We start from the raw sequence: 23,780 nt of genomic DNA, 5'->3' as shown, positions 1-23,780 counted from the left end.
GGCCTGTACACAGCCAGCTAGAATCTTTCCGTCTCAACCACAGCCAGTTGCTGCTCCTTTCTGCTGCTTCAGATAAGTTCTTTACTGTGCGACGCAACTCTTGACCACTGAATCCGACGTCTCTGAGGAACCGGCTTGTAGAGTGTGCCACAAAACCTCGACAACCCACTTCCACTGGATAAACCTGGACTCTCCATCCTCGCTGTTCTGCTTCAGAGGCCAGATGAGCATACCGCAGTTTCTTCCTCTCATATGCCTCATCTACCGCATCCTCCCATGGCACTGTTAATTCTATCAGTTGAACAATGCGTGCTGATCCAGACCACAAAACAATATCTGGTCGTAGGTTAGTGGTGGCAATCTCAGGTGGAAAAATAAGCCGTTGATCAAGATCAGCCAGCATCTTCCAGTCCCTAGCAGCTTCCAGTTGTCCTGGGCGAGAATTGGTGTTAGCACCTTTTCTTGGTGGTTGCTCGCCTGGGCGGAGGAATATTGTCTTCTGCGTGTAATGTTTTGCTAGAACAGGCGGCAACTTATTGGTCATACTACGCTTGCCTTCCAATGCTAAAGCCAAACATCGCAATACTTGGTCATGGCGCCAAGTAAACCGACCCTGGCTAAGAGCCACCTTACATCCTGTCAAAATGTGCCTTAATGTGGCAGGTAATGAACACAAAGGACAAGAGGGATCCTCTCCTACCCAGAGGTGTAGGTTCTGCGGTGATGGGAGAACATCATATGTTGACCTAATAAGGAAACTGATCCTACTCTCTTCCATTGACCAAAGGTCTTGCCAGCCCATTTTGCGTTGTTCCACACTCTCCCATCTCATCCACTCTCCCTGCTTGGCCTGGGAAATGGCCTTCATACATCTCATCCTCTCCTCCTGCTTTCGCACCTCGTTGACTACCAGCTTCCTCATTTGAGCTGGGCCTGCCTTGTGCCATTTAGGAGGAGCTAAACTGAGCCCAAAACCCCCTCTTCCATGCTGTACCTGTCCCACGATATCCCCAATTTGAAGGTCAGCCTTTGCCTCTACTACAGATTTCTTTGCTGACCACTTTCTACCAGTTTTTACCACAGGGGTTGCCTCCCTTACACATTTGTCGCGTGACTCTGCTAAAGTCATTTCCAGTCTGACCTTGGCACACTTAAACGGTTAAACGGTTAAAGCAGAGACTGGCAGCTGCAATACTCCTTTACTATAAAGTCCCACTCTGCTGAGGCAGCGTGGAACTCCCAACCATTTCCTGATGTATGAACTTATTAACGCTTCCAGCTTATCCACTGTTGTCAAAGAAACCCCGTACACAGTAAGTGGCCACAGCAACCTTGGCAGTAGACCAAACTGAAAGCACCAGAGTTTTAGTTTGCCTGGTAGAGCACAGCTGTTTATGCTCTTCAACCCTTCCACTGCTTGTCGTCTAACTTCTCCCACTCGAACTGTGTCCTTTAGATCCCCATCGTACCATCTCCCTAGACTCTTCACTGGCTTCTGAGAAACTGTTGCTATTGCCTCACCATTAATGAAGAATGTTTTATCTACTACCTTGCCTTTAATTATTGAGATGCTCCTTGATTTAGAGGGCTTAAATTGCATTCATGCCCATTCAATATTATCTGTTAACTTCCCCAATAACCGATTAGTGCAGGCTACCGTTGTAGTCATGGTTGTCATGTCATCCAAGAATGCTCTGATTGGTGGTAGTCACTTCCCAGAAGCCAAGCGGTCTCCTCCTACTACCCATGTTGATGCCCTAATGATTACTTACATTGCCATGGTAAAAGCCAGTGGAGAAATGGTGCATCCTGCCATTATTCCAACCTCTAAGCATTGCCATGTAGTGCTGAATTCGGGAGTTGAGAAAGTAAATTGCAAATCTCTAAAATGGGCTTTCACTAAATTTGTTATCGACATCGGTACCCTGAAAAAATCAAATGATGCCCAAAGAAGCTCATGTGGCACTGAACCATATGCATTAGCCAAATCCAGGAATGTCACGTGGAGCTCCTTCCTCTCCTTTTTAGCTGATTGAATTTTTTGCCAGATAACACTGATGTGTTCTAAGCATCCTGAGAATCCTGGAATGCCGCTTTTTGAACTGAAGTGTCAATGAAGCCATTCTTTAATAGGTAGGTTGACAATCTCTGAGCAATAATGCTGAAGAAAATCTTGCCTTCGACGTTTAATAGTGAAATAGGGCGAAACTGACTGATGCTTGTAGCATCTTTTTCTTTGGGTATAAAGACTCCCCTTGCTCGGCGCCATGCTCTAGTCACAACCTGCTTTTCCCAAGCCACTTTTATCAATTTCCACAGAATCCGTAGAACTCCTGAAGCACTCTTGTACACTCTGTACGGAACTCCATTAGGCCCTGGAGATGATGAAGCCCTTGCCTTTCTCACAACCTGCTCTATCTCTTTCCACTTAGGTGCACAGACCTCCATTTGGTATTCTGGTGGATTGACAGGTGGGATGTCTGACGGAATTGACATAGGCTCATGCCTTTTTGCATCTGTATGCGTTTCCTCCAAATATCTCTCTAGCTCAACCCTAGATGCTTTTAAAGTGCCGTTCTTCTCACTGGTGAATAACTTCTTTACGAATTTGAATGGATCTTTATAGAAATTAGCCCTCGCATGCTCCTCCTTTTTGTAGCGTTTCCGTAGGCGCTCAGCTCTGCGTGATGTTGCAAGCTTATCTTTTATGGCCCTTTGTAAGAGATTGAGTCCCTCCTTCTGACTTTGTTCCGCTCTTTTCCATTGCTTCCTCAGCTGTCTCCTTTCTCTAACTAACCCTTCAATTTTCTGCTGCCGTCTAGACAATCCAGGAGTAGTTTGTACTTTTTCCTTCCTTTTTTCCACCAAACCTCTCACTTCCATGTGCGTAAATGATGTCCCCAAATTTATCCAGCTTCTTTTCAACTGTACCAGTTAATCTTTCCAATGCAAAGCATAGATCTGTGTTTACCGTGTCCCATGCAGTTTTTTCACAAGCTCTTGGCCATCTAACTCCAGGCCTATGCCCGTTGAGGTTCTTTTCTCTCTTATGCTGGCTAGTCTGACCGGGTTCACAAGTATCAATGTGTTCATCACTAACTGTGCAAACCCTCATCTCCTCTATGACAGGGGTACTGATATCCTGCGAACTATATCAAAATATATTATACTGGTTCTCTGTTGAATAGTCTACTCCTCAAAACATCTAGGCATTAGTTCCTTGCATAACTCATTAAATGCAGAATGGTTGAACTAGTTGTCATAAACTGTCAAGCCTATTTTTTATACATTTCTATTAGACTTTTTTTTGTAAATACTTTATAGAGACATAATAATACAAACACACAAAGGAAAAGACAATACTATACACACACACATACTGTATATGTACATGTGTGTGTGTGTATAGTCTTGTCTCTTTCTTTATATAGACATTGTATTTTAATTTGTTGACAGACCAACAATAAAAGTGTAACTGTGAATCCTGCCCAGTCTCTTGCAATTAATATCCCACATAGATTAATGCATAAAATTTGTACTGTTGAAATGTATACATGTCATACAGATAAAGTGTAGTCTTATCCGTTTGTCATCAAAATCTTACCTATAGTTTACATCTGAAAATACTGAAAGAGTAAACTGTTTATATTGACTACATGACTTTCTGAAAAATGAACTAAGTTACAGGCTTTTGCAGATAATCCATTGTGTGGTGCTGTTTGTACGCACTGTTTTAAGAAATGCACTTACTGGTTTCTTAAGGATGATTCAAGAAATGTACCAAAGCGACTGAGAAAAACTGTAGTATGACATAGTTCTTTTTATTTTTAAAGGCATGATTTTAAACAAATATGTGTGCGTTACCTGCTTAGCGACATGCTAGCATCACATGTAATTAAGATAGGATAGGATGCTCTTCTTAAGACAGGTGGCAATGTACTTTTTTTTTTAATTATTCAACAATTATTCTTTTATTTTGTCAGGCATGCATTAAATTGCTCGAAAGTGACATTACAGTCAAACAATTGTTACAAAAACTATCAAATAAGTGCTGTTATTTTTAACTTTCTATTCAATCAAAGAATCTTGAAAAAATGTATCAAGTATTGCACAAAAATACAACATATTACAACATTGATAACAAAAAGAAATGTTTCTTGAGCATCAAATCAGCATACTAGAATGATTTGTGAAAGACCATGTGACACTGAAGACTGGAATAATGCCTGCTGGAAATTCTGCTCTGCCATCACAGGAATAAAAAGCGACTTCTTTCAAAAAACCTTTATAAATCTAGTAGTGTAGGCCTTGGAAACATAGCCAACGTAATAATTTTGAACTGCCATTATGCTGTATAGGTGTTTGTGTGTGTGAGACTGTTTTACTCCTCCTTCATGCCAATGACTTGCTTTTCTCAGGAAGTTTCTGAGGTTGGAGTGTTTGGAGGGTGGGTCGTGGCAAGAGGGCAGCTGTTCACCTGTCACATGCCCTTCTCTTCCACCAATGTTTGAGGGCATGTACACCTGCACCAACAATTTGGACTTTGATAGCATCTGCACCCTACAGTGTCCCGATCCAACAGAAAGGGTATTGTAGCACTTTGTAGGCCAACTCTATATGTATTCCTAAACTCTACAGTCATGAAACACTCATATTTTTTGCCCCTGTAGTCCAGCATTCGATGCATCAAAGATGGCAGGTGGACTGAGGACTTCACTATGTGTAAGAAGATAGAAGGATCATGCCAGGATCCTGTTGACATTAACCTGGTGGAATACATCTGTGAGGAGGGCTTTGACGTGGGTAAGGATCTGGCAAGAAAATTTGCCCACTTGCCAATTTTGTTATCAGATCAAAGTTACCTTTTTAAACTATGGAAATTAATAGTCAGCAGATTTATATTTTTCTAAGAAATCAGATTTCTAAATAATCTCAGTTATTTGTCTATACATATATTACAATATGCATCTTCCTCTGCATTGTATTTTGAAATGTATTGGTTTCATTAGGTTATATATTTAGGCTACTGCATTTATCCTTTCTAATACGCAGTCTAGACATACCCGAGCCGCTAGACCACAGACAGTTGCATGCAGTAGGATACATTTGAGTGCCAACCTGCCAAGCTGTTCAACTATGGATGACTAGTCTGGAGCTTGGCTATTCATGTGCTCACATGAATAAATTCAACAGATGCAAATGATGGTTAAAGCAAAGCTCGCTTTGTTTCATGACAGGTGCAGTCTGTTACCCAACATGCATTGTGGCCTTGAGTGACCCTGTGGTGTTAGGCAATGGCTCCAGTGCTGATACAGTAGAGCATTGGATGCTTCCCAGCAAGGTTCAGGTGAGGTGGTCGGGCCAGTTTGCCACAAATTGTTATTTGACATCATTGGCTGTTCTTGTGCTTTAACCAAACTCCAAGTTCAAGACTTAATGCAATCTTTATAAAGTCCAAACCATATTTAATTAATAATTATATAATTATATAATCTAATTATAATTTATTAATTTAATTTAAGCCAATTTAATTACATTTCTGCATACTAACTATATACTAATACATTTTTTTTTATCAATACATATTATATTAAAATATAAATGTCATATGAAAATAAATATTTATATATTTAACATGAAGTTCGATTGATAAATGCTGTAACAATTTTCATTGTTAGTTTGCATTATAAGGCATTATTATAGTAACGGATTGAACATTATTGTTAAGTGTTACCATATTGTTTGAAATATCTTAGATAGTCTTTATTGTACGTTTGTTAGCAGATAGATAGATAGATAGATAGATAGATAGATAGATAGATAGATAGATAGATAGATAGATAGATAGATAGATAGATAGATAGATAGATAGATAGATAGATAGATAGATAGATAGATAGATAGATAGATAGATTTTTTTTGTTTTTGGAATTAGCCTTGTAAATGTAGTCAAGGGATGACCCTCAAACATGTCCCTTGCTGTGCTTTTCTAAGATTAACATGAAATGTGTTTTTTCCTCTGTTTCACACATCATGACATGAGGTGTGTTTGACATGTATCAAATGTAAGAGGGAGACATTATTTGGCTCTAAGAGGTAGAGGAGCTACAAGACTGAATACTTTAGACACAAAATTGGAATTGTGTTATTGGCAAATCAGAGTGATATGTTGGATTAGGTTACCTTGTTTCTCGCTCCAAAACCAGGTTCAACTCACCTTACCGTTGAAATCTCTTTGCGAAAGTGTTGGTTCTGTCTCTCACTGTCATATCAGCTTGTGTGAGTAATGATTACAGTATGATGTTTTTATAAGAGACGCTTAAAATGCCACACGTCAAGCATGACGCCTCTGAAGGTGTCAGACTCTCATTGTTTATAAAGATACATCAGCACCCCTAAGAACAGCCTGCTTTCCAGGAATATTGTCCAAAGTATTGCAGATTGGGTAAGAATGATGGAGGAAAGGTCACAGTAGGAGGGAGATGAATAAGAGATAAGCAAGTTTCTTTCCAGAAATTCTGCTGTAGAAACAGGTCAGCTTTCCAATTCTAAGAAAATGTCAAATCAGTGAAATATGTGTTCAAATTGAAAGGACGGGAGGGAAAAAGTAACTCTGTCGTAGTTATTAAACAGTAATTTGCAATATTATTTTTAGGCACCATGGCTGATTTTTGTCTTTTAAAATTAAGTTAGATATAATTAGATTTCTGGAAAAGTCAAAATAAAATAGAAATAAATAGAAACTCTCTTTTCAAATGTCCTCTTTAAAAATACACATTACAAGAACTCAATCAATAGTAATAAATCAGTAAATGCAGTAAGTTAACTCTATCCTTCCCCTTCCCTCTCTTACTCCTCTATTTCTCTCCCTTTTAAAGAGTATTGTCTGTACTGGCATGTTGAAGTGGCATCCGAATCCAGCACAGATCCACTGTATTCAGTCCTGTGAGGTGAGTGACAATTATATGACGTGAAGTCTTTCTGTCAGAAGTCAGACAAGACCTCTGTCACACAACAGTCAAAAGAGTCTGTGAGCTAATGCGATTTTATGCAACATGTAAATTATTCTAGATGCTTTCACCCTCATATCATAGGCTTTTTTCAGTAGAACACAAAAGGAGAGTTTTAACATATGTTCACACTCTTTTCCATATAGCAACAGTTTATAGTGACCAAAAGCTTCAAAAAAGTTAAAAACAAAGAATATAAGCACCATCAAAGTAGTCTATATGACTTTAGCACTATGTTTCAAGTCTTCTGTATTCATGCAATTGTCATCTAGACACTTATAGAAGTATAGAAGTTAAAATAGTTTTGAAATTAACAATGGAATGTTTTGGAAAAACTTTCTTTTTGTAATTCTCTCTGGATTTTAGCTCTACCAGTGGTCAAGCAATTTATTTTAAAATGAAAGGGTGAAGAGGTGTTTAGTAAAGTATACCATTTAAATTAATGAAGCGTGTGACTTGTATATATTATATAAGTATATTATCAAATATATTTATTTACAAGGTTTTTTTTAGGGGTAAGTAAGACTTTTTTGACAATAACATGGAAGAATGTATTAAATTGATCAAAAGTGACAGTAAAGATATAGTGTTACATATGATTTTTACATACATTTTAAAGACTTTTTAAAAAACTGTTTGCAATGTGTATTATCTTCTTATTTAATTGTTTGGCTTGTCTGATTTTTATTAACTGCTCTGCCCGATGAATCAGTTAGTTTAGAGGAAGTTGAGCCTTAGTGGAATATCTTCGCCAGCACCTTTCTCTCCTTCTTCTCTTTCTCTCCTTCAACTCGCGAGCTCTCTTTACGTTGTCCCTCTGGAGGTGTTCAACTATAAGATCGTCCATAAAAATCTCAACCTTGTCTGTGACATTAACATTTCTTATTTCTGGGTCATCCTCATCCGTTACATTCAATGCATTCAGCCAGTCTTTAATATACACAATTTCTGGGGAGTTATCAGAAGAAGGTTTTTCAGAAGACTTCATAATCAATTGTTCTACAATATTTATTACAAAGGAGAAGAAGAGTGTTTCAGGCAGAAGGGAGGTGTATTTAGTGGGAAGACTCGTGACCCATGGTAGAGCCGATGGAGGGAGGAGCCATGGAGGTTGAAGGGCAGAAGGTACTAGGGCTAACGGACTGAGGCGGAACCGATGGGGGAGGATGACAGGGAGGAGACGGAAGTTCGCCGGGCCATGGTGGACCAGAGGGTTTAGAGGGACATGGGGAAGCCACTGGCTTGGGCAACTGTGGTGTAGACGGGGACACAGAATGGCGTGGTGGAGACAGAGGGACTGAGGACCAAGGAGGAGCAGAAGGGAGTGAGTCCAATGGAGCTGGGGGGACAAGGGATGAGGCGAAGCCAGAGAAGTGCAATCCAGAGGTGATGGAAGGTCGCCTTCCTCCCACCTTAGACCCTCATCAATATGCATACAGGTCAAATAGATCAGCAGAGGATGCAATAAATACTATTCTCTATTCACATTTCCTCAACCCTGACCCTTAGCACTGGAGCACCGTAAGGATGTGTGCTGAGCCCCCGCCTTTACTCCCTCTAAACGCATGACTGGATACCAGTTCACCTCAGTAATATAATTATAAAATTTTCCGACGATACAACAGTGGTGGGGCTCATCTCAAATGGTAGCGAGGCTGCCTACAGAGATGAGGTACATAGATTGGTTGAGTGGTGTGCAAATAACAACTTGTCTCTCAACATCAAGAAGACAAAGGAGCTAATAATATACTTCAGGCGACACGAGGAGGAGCTTCAGCCACTGGAAATACGGGGTGAGGAGGTAGAGAGAGTGTCCAGCTTTAAATTCCTGGGCCTCCATGTCAGTGAGGACCTCAAGTGGACTGTTAACACTGCTGCCCTGATTTTTGAGGAAGGCCCATCTCTCTGCCAGACTGCTGAAGTCCTTCTACCATTGCACGGTAGAAAGCGTATTAACGTATTGCATTACAGTCTGGTATGGAAACGGTTCAACTGCTGAAAAAGCTGCACTGCATAGGGTCATAAAAACCTCACAAAAGATCATCGGACTTCCACAAGCTTAGGCTTGACAGGCATGAAGTGAAGAAGCTTAGGCTTGACAGGCATGACATGAAGAAGCTCAGGCTTGACAGGCATGTCGTGAAGAAGCTCAGGCTTGACAGGCATGACGTGAAGACATTCAGGTGGTGCGGTGATTTTGAAGGCTGCTGGTGATGGTGGTTGTTTTCTGGATCGGGACTCGACGCTCACCAAACACCTGCCGATGGCTTCCCTCCAGTTCAGTCCATCGGTATTTGGGAGGTCGGTGGCCTGGTGGAAATTGGCCCCAATCCAGAAAAGCAGCTTGAGAATTTCATCGCCGAGGGGGCTAGTGACAGCTCGACGAACAAAGTTCTCCGCGAAGGAAAAAAAAATCTGTGCTGTCTTGAGCAATGGCGACAAATATAGCCCTGTCGTCCATATGGGCTGGTTTAATGATAATTATACAGGACAGTAGGGGTGGGAATCTCTAGGCACCTCACGATTCGATTCGATTACGATTCAGAGGCCTGCGATTCGATGCTAAAGCGATTATCGATTATCTGAATCTTTTTGTGTGTGTGTGAATATAAATACGTACTTTGCTTTAAAAGTACAAAGTAATGACCCATAAAGAATTAACGTACAATATATTTTATTAACACTGCAAAGAACCAACAGGAAAATAAATGTGTGCCTGAACTAGCAGCATACTTGTAGTAAATTAATAATATAACAACAACAGGTGTTCTGACGATTCATGCTACCCATCGAGATGTGCTACTTACTGGTTATGCGCATGTGCAGACTCATTTTCCTTCTGCTTACCACGCCCATAAATCTACGCATCCTTGCTGTGGAGACTTGTAGGAAACTTTGACAGGTCAAAGATGAATATTTGATGATAATTTTTACTTTTCACACCGTTTTAAAAATAAAAACAGTACATTATACTGTACTCTTAACTTCAAATTTGATTATAATTTTATTTCATATAATAATATCATTTTTACTTGTTATATCAAATGTGATAATTGCTAGTTCATTTAAAATATCAAAATATGCTCCCCATACACTTACCCTGATTAAAATGAAATAACGATGTCATAATATTGTGAGATTTACCCCATTATGGAAACAATAGAGAATTAATCAACATTATCTGTGATCGATTCGAGCTTAGGTAGCATTTTTCGACAAGGCAGCAGAAATCGTCTGAACACCGGTACAGCCCAGAGCCATAGAGAGAAACTGCTCTGGTACAGCCGAGTGTTTTCGCTCCTCTGGGTGGAAACGTGTCATATGGCTTCTCATATTTGTCGTGTTGCCGAAATATTTTAGTTTTATTCTACAAAGCTTACAACTAGTGTGGCTCTTGTCCAGCTCCTTTCCCCCTTCAACTTCATAGAAGCCAAAATATTTCCACACGTCAGCTTTTAACAAGGAGGATGTTTGGATTTCGCGGTCAGCCATCGCGCCTCTGTTATGTGCACACGCCACAGACAGACGGTCCGGGCACTGCACTTCCGCGCTTCAGAGTTCCGTCTTTTGCGTTCCGTCAATATTACGTCATTATAAATAGGCTACATATCTAAAAAAAAAAAAACAAATCGATTTTTGACATTTGTGAATCGATTCAGAATCGTCCACGTCCGCATCGTGATGCATCTAAGAATCGATTTTTCCCCCACCCCTACAGGACAGCAGAACAGACAGCAACACACACTAAATACAACGATGACAGCTATGCCTTTTCAGCCCAAATTTTTCACTGCGTGTCTTAGGTAAATCCTGACAGTAGATTTTTAATACCAAAAGAGGGTTTGTTCTGGCGCAAGCTGTTATTAAATCTTGTCCTAAATGTATCCTGTGGTTTCTGGCACCAAGACGTACGGTGTAGATCCGTCAAGGATATATACAGTATATATATAATATACAAATTATTGCTTTATAATAACTTTTATAGTAATATTATATTAGTGAGATGTGTTGCTATAGGTTTTACATCAATGATACTTAAAAAAAAAGATACATGAGACGAACTAATGACATCCAATGCCATATTTGATCGAAAACATCTTACATTTTGTTCTGCACACAAAATCATGCTGAATCTTTTATGTGGCAAAGAAAATTGAAATACCACTGATTAAAAATTACAGCATATGGGTTTGAAACAATATAGGGTGAAAAACAATGATGAAATAATTTTATTATAATACTGATTTGTAGTTAACACCAGCAGTATGTTGGTGTTTAATGGAAGTTGTAGAAACAGACAGCAGAGTTCACATCTGTTCCCTGTCAGATCTAGAGAGGAAAGAGCACTCTGACAGATAACCACTAGCAGAGCATTGAGGTTGTCCAGGAGGAGCAGAGAGCACCATAATCAGTGATGAATGATGACGGTGTTGATTATTTTAGTTTTAGATTCCAATTATTGTTTCATGAAGGTCCAATGCACAGGGGGAACCTGTTTTGCTCTTCATTATCTCTGTAGTCATACTTTATTGATCCCGAAGGAAATTACGGTGTCCAATATCATACATACACATAGAGACACAGACAAGACATCCACTCAAACATACAAACTACAAAAATACAAAGAAAGATGTCAATAGTGTGCCAGTAGTGTGCCATTACCGTAAGGTTAGATTAGTAATATGTTAAAAGAGTGGTATGGGAAAAAGAATGCAGAAAGTTGCAATGGTATCATAGTGCAAGAGAGTACCATTTCAAGTACACTGCCAGTGCAAATTCCATATCCTATTCAAGTACAACAGGCTCCACAATCTATCAAAAATAGAATAATCATTATTTAATTAACTATACACAGACAATGAAGAAAAAGTTTTAAAATAGAAAACTGCCTATTCAAACAGAGAGACAGTATGGTGTATAAAACCATACAGGCAAACTAGCAGATTGGGAAACTGGCTAATGTAGCCAATAGTCAAACAGTGCCAATCAGACCAGTCCAGGGTAGTCCAGGGTAGATTATATTTATGTACAGTATTAAGGCACCCAGATGAAGGCATGGTACAAAGGGTAGTTTGAAGAGCAGACTTCAACACTTAAATCAATCACACTCCACAATCACACTCCTCCCCTTTTGTGTAGCATTGAAGAGCTTAATGGCCCTAGGGACAAAGGACCTATGCAGCCTGTCTGTTTTGCAAGACAGAGACAGGAGCCTGCCACTGAACATACTCTTCTGCTTGGAGAGAGTGGTGTGCAGGGAATGGCGTGCATGATCCATTATAGAGAGCAGTCTGCTCAGGGTCCTCTTATCTGCAACTGATGTCAGTGACTCCAGCTCCATGCCCACCACAGAGCCAGCTTTTCTCACCAGCCTGTCCAGTCATCCAACATCCCTCTTCCTAATGTTGCCTCCCCGACATACCACAGCATAGAAAAAGACACTAGCCATGACAGACTGGTAGAATCAAAAATTGAACTCGCAAATCGATTCCTGTGATTCATTGGCACATTTTTTAAAGTATGTATAAATAAAGCATAATAGGCCAAGCTAGTATTATGTAATATGTTTCATGAGTGATTTTGGCTGAAGCCATTTACGCCCACAGGAATTCAGAGCTAGAGAGCAATACTTGAGGTCGCTTGTGATGAACCTAGTCCAAAGGGTCAAGAAATAGAATAATTGTATCTTGGTTTACACATTGCCGAGTTTACATTTACATCAGCAATGAGGCATTTTGCTGTCAGGGATTTCTGACACCATCCACTCTTATATGGAGACATCTTGAACATTTCCAGTGGCCAAGAGAAACATTTAGCGCAATGATTGATGGACTGCGTGCCACATCTTCCCACAGCATGCTGACAGATTGATTCTTACCAGTGCTCCTTTTATCGCAAAAATAAAACCGAATGAAAATCTCATTGCCACTGTAAAATGTGGTATATACATGATCATAAAACATTATTCCGGTTTCTGTTCCTCCAGAGTCCTTCCCGCAATTCACAGAATCCTGTTTAAATTCACCCCAAGCACTAACTCATCAGACTTTGTCGACAATCTTAGTGCCAAAGCAAATTAATGATCTTATCGGTGTGTGTGTGCAGGTCAGTTGGACAGAGGGAATTTAAAGGATGTTATGGAACTGATGGATGCATTAAACCAGTTGTAAAATAAACACAAATGATATGTGACGAAAGTAACATACCAGGCTTCGCTAAAAGTTAACAGAAGTAATGCAGCAGAGTCATGTGAAGCCTGGAAGTGAAAAGAGTGTTGAAATTAACAGTCGTGTGTTTTAAAAAAGGAATGGATGACTTTTTACTGTAATTCTCTCTGGATTTTTAGCCCCATGTCTTCATTGTGAAAGGGTGGAGCGGTTGTCACAGTGTTGGGTTTGTGTTCCCCTGATGTCCACTAGATGTCCTCCTTTCCCACGGTGTCCTTCACTTATGAACTACATTTCCCACGATCCTTTGTCTCATCATTGCACTCAGCTGTTTCTTATCACTGATCATTGCACTCAGCCAATTCCCCATTATCATTGTCGATTCCCTGTGTATATAACCCTGTCTGTTTCAGTATGTGTCACGGAGTCCTTGTATTATGTCCCCACACTTCCGTTATTTGTATCATTCTGGTTCTCGTTTGTATTTTATGTTTTGGATTGCCTTATTGGACTTTTGACCCCTGCCTGGATGACTAAGAGTTTGGATTGCCCTTTATATTAAACTACTGCTTTTGGATTTTCTGCCTCCAGTGTGTGTTCCGTGACAGAAGGACTCCGTCACACAAGATCCAGCGGTATGTTTCTCAATATCTCTTCCCCAGCCACCGAGCGGGAGAGAAGGGAGTTTTTTAAGGGGACCCGATTAGTTAAGTTTCGTGGAACCCGTGGAGGTCGCAGTGGAGGAGGTGGTCGAGAGCCTGTTCACGTCCCGTCTGCCCAGTCAGAGACTGTTCACGTCCCGTCTACCCAGTCAGAGACTGTTCACGTCCCGTCTGCCCAGTCAGAGAATCTTCACGTTCCGTCTGCCCAGCGAGAGACTGTTCACGTTCCGTCTGCCCAGCGAGAGACTGTTCACGTTCCGTCTGCCCAGCGAGAGACTGTTCACGTTCCGTCTGCCCAGCGAGAGACTGTTCACGTCACGTCTGCCCAGCGAGAGACTGTTCACGTCACGTCTGCCCAGCGAGAGACTGTTCACGTCACGTCTGCCCAGCGAGAGACTGTTCACGTCACGTCTGCCCAGCGAGAGACTGTTCACGTCACGTCTGCCCAGCGAGAGACTGTTCACGTCACGTCTGCCCAGCGAGAGACTGTTCACGTCACGTCTGCCCAGCGAGAGACCGTTCACGTCACGTCTGCCCAGCGAGAGACTGTTCACGTCACGTCTGCCCAGCGAGAGACTGTTCACGTTCCGTCCGCCTTCCTGGGCCGGGACTATCTGGAGCGTCTGGCTCGGATCCTGGACATGCCCGTGTCTGCTGTTCCAGAGCCGGAACCAGTGTCTGCTGTTCCAGAGCCGGAGCCGGAGGCAGAGCCAATGGCCGTTCCAGAGCCGGAGGCAGAGCCAGTGCCCATTCCAGAGCCGGAGGCAGAGCCATTGCCGGTTCCAGAGCCGGAGGCAGAGCCATTGCCGGTTCCAGAGCCGGAGGCAGAGCCAATGCCTGTTCCAGAGCCGGAGGCAGAGCCAGTATCCGTTCCAGAGCCGGAGGCAGAGCCAGTGCCGTCTGCCTTCTTGGATCTGGACTATCTGGAGCGTCTGGTTCGGATCCTGGACATGCCCATGTCTGCTGTTCCAGAGCCGGAGCTAGTGTCTGCTGTTCCAGAGCTGGAGGCAGAGCCATTGCCCGTGCCAGATCCGGAGGCAGAGCCAATGCTTGTTCCAGAGCCTATGCCTGTTCCAGAGCCGGAGGCAGAGCCAATGCCTGTTCCAGAGCCGGAGACTGAGCCAATGCCTGTTCCAGAGCCGGAGGCTGAGCCAATGCCTGTTCCAGAGCCGGAGGCTGAGCCAATGCCTGTTCCAGAGCCGGAGGCTGAGCCAATGCCTGTTCCAGAGCCGGAGGCTGAGCCAATGCCTGTTCCAGAGCCAGTGTCTGTTCCAGAGCCAGTGTCTGTTCCAGAGCCAGTGTCTCTTCCAGAGCCAGTGTCTGTTCCAGAGCCAGTGTCTGTTCCAGAGCCAGTGTCTGTTCCAGAGCCAGTGTCTGTTCCAGAGCCAGTGTCTGTTCCAGAGCCAGTGTCTGTTCCAGAGCCAGTGTCTGTTCCAGAGCCAGTGTCTGTTCCAGAGCCAGTGTCTGTTCCAGAGCCAGTGTCTGTTCCAGAGCCAGTGTCTGTTCCAGAGCCAGTGTCTGTTCCAGAGCCAGTGTCTGTTCCAGAGCCAGTGTCTGTTCCAGAGCCAGTGTCTGTTCCAGAGCCAGTGTCTGTTCCAGAGCCAGTGTCTGTTCCAGAGCCAGTGTCTGTTCCAGAGCCAGTGTCTGTTCCAGAGCCAGTGTCTGTTCCAGAGCCAGTGTCTGTTCCAGAGCCAGTGTCTGTTCCAGAGCCAGTGTCTGTTCCAGAGCCAGTGTCTGTTCCAGAGCCAGTGTCTGTTCCAGAGCCAGTGCTTGTTTCTGTGTTTGTGTCTGTTTTTGTGACTATTACAGTTCTTGTGGCTGTTCCTGAGCCGGTGTCTGCTGTTCCTGAGCCGGTGTCTGCTGTTCCTGAGCCGGTGTCTGCTGTTCCTGAGCCGGTGTCTGCTGTTCCTGAGCCGGTGTCTGCTGTTCCTGAGCCGGTGTCTGCTGTTCCTGAGCCGGTGTCTGCTGTTCCTGAGCCGGTGTCTGCTGTTCCTGAGCCGGTGTCTGCTGTTCCTGAGCCGGTGTCTGCTGTTCCTGAGCCGGTGTCTGCTGTTCCTGAGCCGGTGTCTGCTGTTCCTGAGCCGGTGTCTGCTGTTCCTGAGCCGGTGTCTGCTGTTCCTGAGCCGGTGTCTGCTGTTCCTGAGCCGGTGTCTGCTGTTCCTGAGCCGGTGTCTGCTGTTCCTGAGCCGGTGTCTGCTGTTCCTGAGCCGGTGTCTGCTGTTCCTGAGCCGGTGTCTGCTGTTCCTGAGCCGGTGTCTGCTGTTCCTGAGCCGGTGTCTGCTGTTCCTGAGCCGGTGTCTGCTGTTCCTGAGCCGGTGTCTGCTGTTCCTGAGCCGGTGTCTGCTCCGCCCTGGCCGCCCGAGGGGTCTTCGCCGCCCTGGCCGCCCGAGGGGACTTCGCCGCCCTGGCCGCCCGAGGGGACTTCGCCGCCCTGGCCGCCCGAGGGGTCTTCGCCGCCCTGGCCTCCCGAGGGGTCTTCGCCGCCCTGGCCGCCCGAGGGGTCTTCGCCGCCCTGGCCGCCCGAGGGGTCTTCGCCGCCCTGGCCGCCCGAGGGGTCTTCGCCGCCCTGGCCGCCCGAGGGGTCTTCGCCGCCCTGGCCGCCCGAGGGGTCTTCGCCGCCCTGGCCGCCCGAGGGGTCTTCGCCGCCCTGGCCGCCCGAGGGGTCTTCGCCGCCCTGGCCGCCCGAGGGGTCTTCGCCGCCCTGGCCGCCCGAGGGGTCTTCGCCGCCCTGGCCGCCCGAGGGGTCTTCGCCGCCCTGGCCGCCCGAGGGGTCTTCGCCGCCCTGGCCGCCCGAGGGGTCTTCGCCGCCCTGGCCGCCCGAGGGGCCGCCCTGGCCGCCCGAGGGGTCTTCGCCGCCCTGGCCGCCCGAGGGGTCTTCGCCGCCCTGGCCGCCCGAGGGGCCGCCCTGGCCGCCCGAGGGGTCTTCGCCGCCCTGGCCGCCCGAGGGGTCTTCGCCGCCCTGGCCGCCCGAGAGGTCTTCTTCGCCCTGGCCGCCCGATGGACTTTGCGTCTCGCCCTGGCCGCCCGATGGACTTTGCGTCTCGCCCTGGCCTCCCGATGAACTGTGCGTTTCGCCCTGGCATCCCGATAGACTTTGTGTTTACCCCTGGATGCCCGATAGATTTTTTGTTTTGCCCCGGTCCCCGGTTAAACCCTCACTCCTTGTTCCTGTCTCCCTTCATGGACCTGGCCCACCTTCCCTCCCCCTGATCCTCCACCGTTCCACCTCCCTCCTGAACCTCTTGTATTATATTGTGTTGTGTTTTCTGTGTTTCTTGTTGTTGTCATGGAGCGTCTGGTAGCCGCTCCGTAGAGGGGGGGTTATGTCACAGTGTTGGGTTTGTGTTCCCCTGATGTCCACTAGATGTCCTCCTTTCCCACGGTGTCCTTCACTTATGAACTACATTTCCCACGATCCTTTGTCTCATCATTGCACTCAGCTGTTTCTTATCACTGATCATTGCACTCAGCCAATTCCCCATTATCATTGTCGATTCCCTGTGTATATAACCCTGTCTGTTTCAGTATGTGTCACGGAGTCCTTGTATTATGTCCCCACACTTCCGTTATTTGTATCATTCTGGTTCTCGTTTGTATTTTATGTTTTGGATTGCCTTATTGGACTTTTGACCCCTGCCTGGATGACTAAGAGTTTGGATTGCCCTTTATATTAAACTACTGCTTTTGGATTTTCTGCCTCCAGTGTGTGTTCCGTGACAGAGGTATTTAGAACAGTATGCCATTCAAATGTTAGTGACTTGGTTTCAAATGAATTTAAATATTATATACAGTATATATATATATATATATATATATATATGTGAGCAATATCACTCGAGTAGCAGTGCAAAATGGCTGTATATAAGCACAGCTGTAATTCAGCAGTAGATAATCAGAAGGTGCTGATATACAGCCATATAGCACGGCTACGAGTGTGATATTGCGTTTAAACAACAGTTTGATGGCACAAGTAAATAAAAAAAAATAAAAAAACAATGGAGTATGTTTCGACCCCTTGGCTCAAGGAGTAGCAACATGAATGGAGAAGCCATACAACGTAATCAAATTTGCACAAATATGTATTTAAACAGGAAAACAAACATAACTACATTCAAGTAAAATATAAAATGTAAAGATACAAAAACAGCAACATCAAGTCTTGGATTGGAGAGTGTGAGAAAGTCAGCATGACAACCAAACAGCAAGGCCAGCAGTGACCAAGCCCCAAGCTTCCTCCTTGAGCTATCCTCCAGCTTCTTATGGGCAGCATGGTTAATTACCGTCAATTCTCCAAACCTGTTTCACAGCATTTAACCTGAGGAAACAAATAGTGTTACCCAGAGACACCTACTAGACAAAATAAAATACTATACCCCGTGGTCCATCAAAAGTGTCTTTAAAAACACTATTTCGTGCAGAACTACTTTCTTCCGCTATGGATTCAAATCTCAAGTTGACAGTTTGAAAGTTGAGCCCAAGCCTCAGTTACAAATTCTAAAACGTCACTTAAGAACTAGTAACGAAGGAACGTTGAGTCGCTTCATTGAAGCTTACTGTATTGTGTAGAGTATTATGGTATTATGAGAGAGATCGAAATAGCATTCATGCTGGCAGCCTGGAGCTCGGATCTGCAAAAGCGTCTGAACGGATTGTAAAATAGGCACAATGATTAAATATGAGTAACATATTCGAGGTCTAAATAACTATATTCTCACCTAAAAAAAACTCTTAAAAATACATTTCGTGACACAACATCAGTGGTATTTAAAAAAATATATATGGTGGATTTGCTCGACCGCCATGACAGTCACTGCAAGGGGAGTGATACAAACAGTGAAACGGTTCCAGTTCTGATAGGGTTAGAATATCGCAATGCTGGATAAGGCTCTCAGCCAATCAGATTCGAGAACCAGAAAGAACTGTTGTGTACTGATTCTATGGCTCTTAATCCGAGTCATGATCAAACTAAATGTTTCAATGTGAGTGAAAAAAATCTAAAATGATCCTGCAAATGAACATAAGTCCTGCATCTGAAATAAACAAAAAAATGACATGGAATTCTTTCCAACTTTCCAAGCAAACATTTGATTTACAAGTATAATCAGTCCATATATGTTTTTTTTATTTATTTTATTATCAGAAGTAGTTTTGTGCAAATAACAAATAAATGCCTAACAGTTTAAATTAGAAGGACCTGCAAGATGCAATGCATGAATGTTTAATGACTGTGAATGAGCTGCACTGGGTCTACAACGCCCAGTCTTGTTCAATTTCTTTCAATCAATTAACTTGTAGATCAAACAAACACACAATCCAGCACAGAATGAAGGTCTTTCATCAGTCCATGCTAGCAGCATATATATACAGGTCCTTCTCAAAAAAATAGCGTATTGTGATAAAGTTAATTATTTTCCATAATGTAATGATAAAAATTAAACTTTCATATATTTTAGATTCATTGCACACCAACTGAGATATTTCAGGTCTTTTATTGTTTTAATACTGATGATTTTGGCATACAGCTCATGAAAACCCAAAATTCCTATCTCAAAAAATTAGCATATCATGAAAAGGTTCTCTAAACGAGCTATTAACCTAATCATCTGAATCAACTAATTAACTTTTAAAAACTCCCAGCCTGTTTCATTACTCAAAACCGCAATCATGGGTAAGACTGCCGACCTGACTGCTGTCCAGAAGGCCATCATTGAAACCCTCAAGCAAGAGGGTAAGACACAGAAAGAAATTTCTGAACAAATAGGCTGTTCCCAGAGTGCTGTATCAAGGCACCTCAGTGGGAAGTCTGTTGGAAGGAAAAAGTGTGGCAAAAAACGCTGCACAACGAGAAGAGGTGACCGGACCCAGAGGAAGATTGTGGAGAAGGACCGATTCCAGACCTTGGGGGACCTTCGGAAGCAGTGGACTGAGTCTGGAGTAGAAACATCCAGAGCCACCGTGCACAGGCGTGTGCAGGAAATGGGCTACAGGTGCCGCATTCCCCAGGTCAAGCCACTTTTGAACCAGAAACAGCGGCAGAAGTGCCTGACCTGGGCTACAGAGAAGCAGTACTGGAGTACCCACAGTCAGTGATGGTCTGGGGTGCCATGTCAGCTGCTGGTGTTGGTCCACTGTGTTTTATCAAGGGCAGGGTCAATGCAGCTAGCTATCAGGAGATTTTGGAGCACTTCATGCTTCCATCTGCTGAAAAGCTTTATGGAGATGATGATTTAATTTTTCAGCTCGACCTGGCACCTGCTCACAGTGCCAAAACCACTGGTAAATGGTTTACTGACCATGGTATTACTGTGCTCAATTGGCCTGCCAACTCTCCTGACCTGAACCCCATAGAGAATCTGTGGGATATTGTGAAGAGAAAGTTGAGAGACGCAAGACCCAACACTCTGGATGATCTTAAGGCCGCTATCGAAGCATCCTGGGCCTCCATAACACCTCAACAGTGCCACAGGCTGATTGCCTCCATGCCACGCTGCAATTTCTTTCTGTGTCTTACCCTCTTGCTTGAGGGTGTCAATGATGGCCTTCTGGACAGCAGTCAGGTCGGCAGTCTTACCCATGATTGCGGTTTTGAGTAATGAAACAGGCTGGGAGTTTTTAAAAGCCTCAGGAATCTTTTGCAGGTGTTTAGAGTTAATTAGTTGATTCAGATGATTAGGTTAATAGCTCGTTTAGAGACCCTTTTCATGATATGCTAATTTTTTGAGATAGGAATTTTGGGTTTTCATGAGCTGTATGGCAAAATCATCAGTATTAAAACAATAAATAATCTTGCAATATTTCAGTTGGTGTGCAATGAATCTAAATATTTATTAAATATATATATACTAAATCTTAAATTTTTATCATTACATTATGGAAAATAATGAACTTTATCACAATATGCTAATTTTTTGAGAAGGACCTGTATATAAAATCTCATTTTATCATCAGCAGCATGTCAACGGTTTTCTTTTTCCACGAACATCAGAGTTTATCATTTTTAATATAGTTTCAGAGTAAAGTTGACAGGTTTTATGAACTATTCATTCTACTTTGGAACACATCTGTAGAGGGATGTTTTATGATATTCAAATACCCCTCATATCTGCCAGACCCTCTCATCTCCTCTTGCCCTCATTTGTTACCAAGCAAAACAGTTGCTTTTATATTGGAGACTCAATATAAATTATACCACAGCACATGTTCCAGTTGCTCTGCACCACATCCAGAAGGTCTTTCTCATTTTAGGCTGATAATAAGTGAAGAGGTCGGCTCAGGTTATGCTTTAGTTTATGTGTCATGATTAATATTTTATTTTAAACCAACAAAGCCAATCATAGGTAGACGTCTTGTCTGGTCTTGTAAGTCATGGTTCTGGAGGAGATTTTTTTTACTTTTTTTTTCTGAGATGAATGAGAATGCTAACAGAAAGTTTTCTTTTCCCTGGTTTCACACACAGGGTTTAAGCCTCTCAGACTAAAATGCATCTTTAAGCTGTTTTAACTGAAAGCAACTTGCACTGACATATCTTAAAATATGTCAGTGCCATTGTTTTGTCTCAAGGCGCACACCAGTAATGTTTCTTTATAAGGATTGTTTATAAAAGCTAGTTGAATTTTCTAATTGAACTAATGCCTAATCCTGGCATAATCTTAGTCCTGTCTGTGAAATCCCTGTTTGTGTGTTGTTGCTTGGTCTTGATTTCGTTTATAATCTTCTGAGCTGTGGACTATTGGGATCGTTTTCTCTCTCTCTCTCTCTCTCTCTCTCTCTCTCTCTCTCTCTCTCTCTCTCTCTCTCTCTCTCTCTCTCTCTCTCTCTCTCTCTCTCTCTCTCTCTCTCTCTCTCTCTCTCTCTCTCTCTCTCTCTCTCTCTCTCTCTCTCTCTCTCTCTCTCTCTCTCTCTCTCTCTCTCTCTCTCTCTCTCTCTCTCTCTCTCTCTCTCTCTCTCTCTCTCTCTCTCTCTCTCTCTCTCTCTCTCTCTCTCTCTCTCTCTCTCTCTCTCTCTCTCTCTCTCTCTCTCTCTCTCTCTCTCTCTCTCTCTCTCTCTCTCTCTCTCTCTCTCTCTCTCTCTCTCTCTCTCTCTCTCTCTCTCTCTCTTTTGTGTGGCTCCATTTGAGAAACTTTACAAAATATGCCACAGGTTTATCAAGAACCACTGCTCACATTCCTTGCTGCAAATATGGTTAAAAGAATGGTCATCTGATTCCTCTAAGGGCATGCACTGGGTTTCTTCATCTTAATTTTCTAAGAAAATTTGACAACACAGACAAACACACACACACACACACACACACACACACACACACACACACACACACACACACACACACACACACACACACACACACACACACACACACACACACACACACACAAACAACGTAATTCACCCTTTCACTGTTGGGATGTGTTACCTAAAAAAAAATTCAGCTTGCATTTAAAAACAAAAAGGAAAAGTTTACATTAGAAATGAAATGGAGAGGAACATAATTAGTAGCCTTTTGGGAACTCTGGAGAGAGCCAATCAAGGGGTGCATACTTCAGTAAAGTGAGATGCCAGCACTAACATGGGCCTCAAAACATTGTTATCCATGAAAATATGTTGTTGCCATGGAGTTTTTGTTTATTCTATCTTTCTCTTAGCATTAGATGTGGTCAGTCAGTCAGGCAACCTTTGGAGTGTGTCATCCCTTGCTCCCGTGGGATGTTTAGGGATTTCATGTCTCCCGACGCCATATAATGTGAAAATACACCTTCATTGTTTGCTTCAGATAAGATTTTGTTTCGTTGTTCTCCGGTGTCTCAGATTGCGAACTCTCATTCCAGAAACTGTTGCTAGGGGTTAATTGTGTTTTTTGAAAATACATATTTTTAAGTGACTCATAGAGGGTTTTATTTTCAATAAATTTCTGTAATCTAAATCAAGCTTTGGATACTGCCCAGAAACATAGCAGGGTTGCCTCCGAAAAAACCCTCTTTGAGAGGAGGCCTGGAAAAAGAATTTTAGGATAGATACCTCAAAGTAGACAGCTTAAACTTACACTGGGCAGTAGGCTATCTGAAATAAATATATATTCATCATCGGATTACAGTAGGGTAATGGTATCTTTACTATTAAGTCCTCTTAACAAATTGCTCCGCAGGTCCTTATGCCTAAAGTAAAACTAAGTGACACTTTATTTTATAGTGTCCTTGTTACACATCTTACATGTAGTTAATGTAGTAATAAATACCAAGTTCTGGCACGAAACTCTAGATGGCACAGGCTGATAGGTCCTTAACTTAATTTGGTTGCGCTCACATCCTCATCCACATAGCGCAGTTTTTTGGTTGCTTTTGCATTAGCGGCCAGCAGTGGCTCAACATTCAAATACCGGTAGTATTGCAGTTAGCAGTCTGCAGCGTGCTTTCAGAAACTCTCCATCCTCCCCAGCTCCACCTGTATAGATCTGCAATATGGGCAGGGGTGCACATAACATTTTCAGTGAGTTACTCGGGTGAGTACCAGGAGATGGTGTTTGGTACTCACCCCATGTATCGCGGTGTTAATAAGTGCATTCTTCCTCACTGTCCTTCTCATCAGTGTAGAAGCTGTCAATCATGACGTCACATTCCTGTTTTTATAGCTTATAACTAACTAAAGACCAAACTTATTTTTTTTTTTTAAACGAGCACTTAAATTTACATAAGCGTGAAAAAACTACCTAAAATACAGTAAACATCTTTGGAAAAAATTTATTTGAAGTGTAATTTGATTGTTTAGTTTTCATCGCGTTCTTTAGACTTCATGGGGAAAATTTTGAGCAACTCACTGTAGCTGTGTCAACCGGTATGCGATTTGTCAGTCAAAAATAGTCGATCTCTGAATGCAACTTAACAGGGAGGAGAGTAAAGATGGAAAGCTCCTAAAGCTTAGTTCCATATAAATTCACGGATAATTTG

At 43.1% G+C, this 23,780-nt stretch overlaps 1 protein-coding gene across 1 annotated transcript in view; it reads left to right on the top strand.

Annotated features, from left to right (window-relative positions):
• Positions 1-23,780, top strand: part of pappa2 (pappalysin 2) — a 103,137-nt gene that overhangs the window by 74,279 nt on the left and 5,078 nt on the right. The window contains 4 exon segments of the mRNA XM_077231987.1: positions 4,419-4,587; positions 4,671-4,803; positions 5,238-5,347; positions 6,879-6,950. Coding sequence (XP_077088102.1) covers positions 4,419-4,587; positions 4,671-4,803; positions 5,238-5,347; positions 6,879-6,950 — 484 coding nt within the window.

This window comes from Siphateles boraxobius, unplaced genomic scaffold (genome assembly GCF_051911475.1).
Source record: "Siphateles boraxobius isolate OS27281-9 unplaced genomic scaffold, OSU_SipBor_1 1, whole genome shotgun sequence".
Taxonomy (NCBI): Eukaryota; Metazoa; Chordata; class Actinopteri; order Cypriniformes; family Leuciscidae; genus Siphateles; species Siphateles boraxobius.
Note: the sequence above shows the minus strand (reverse complement) of the source record. Positions and strands in the feature narration are given on the sequence as shown.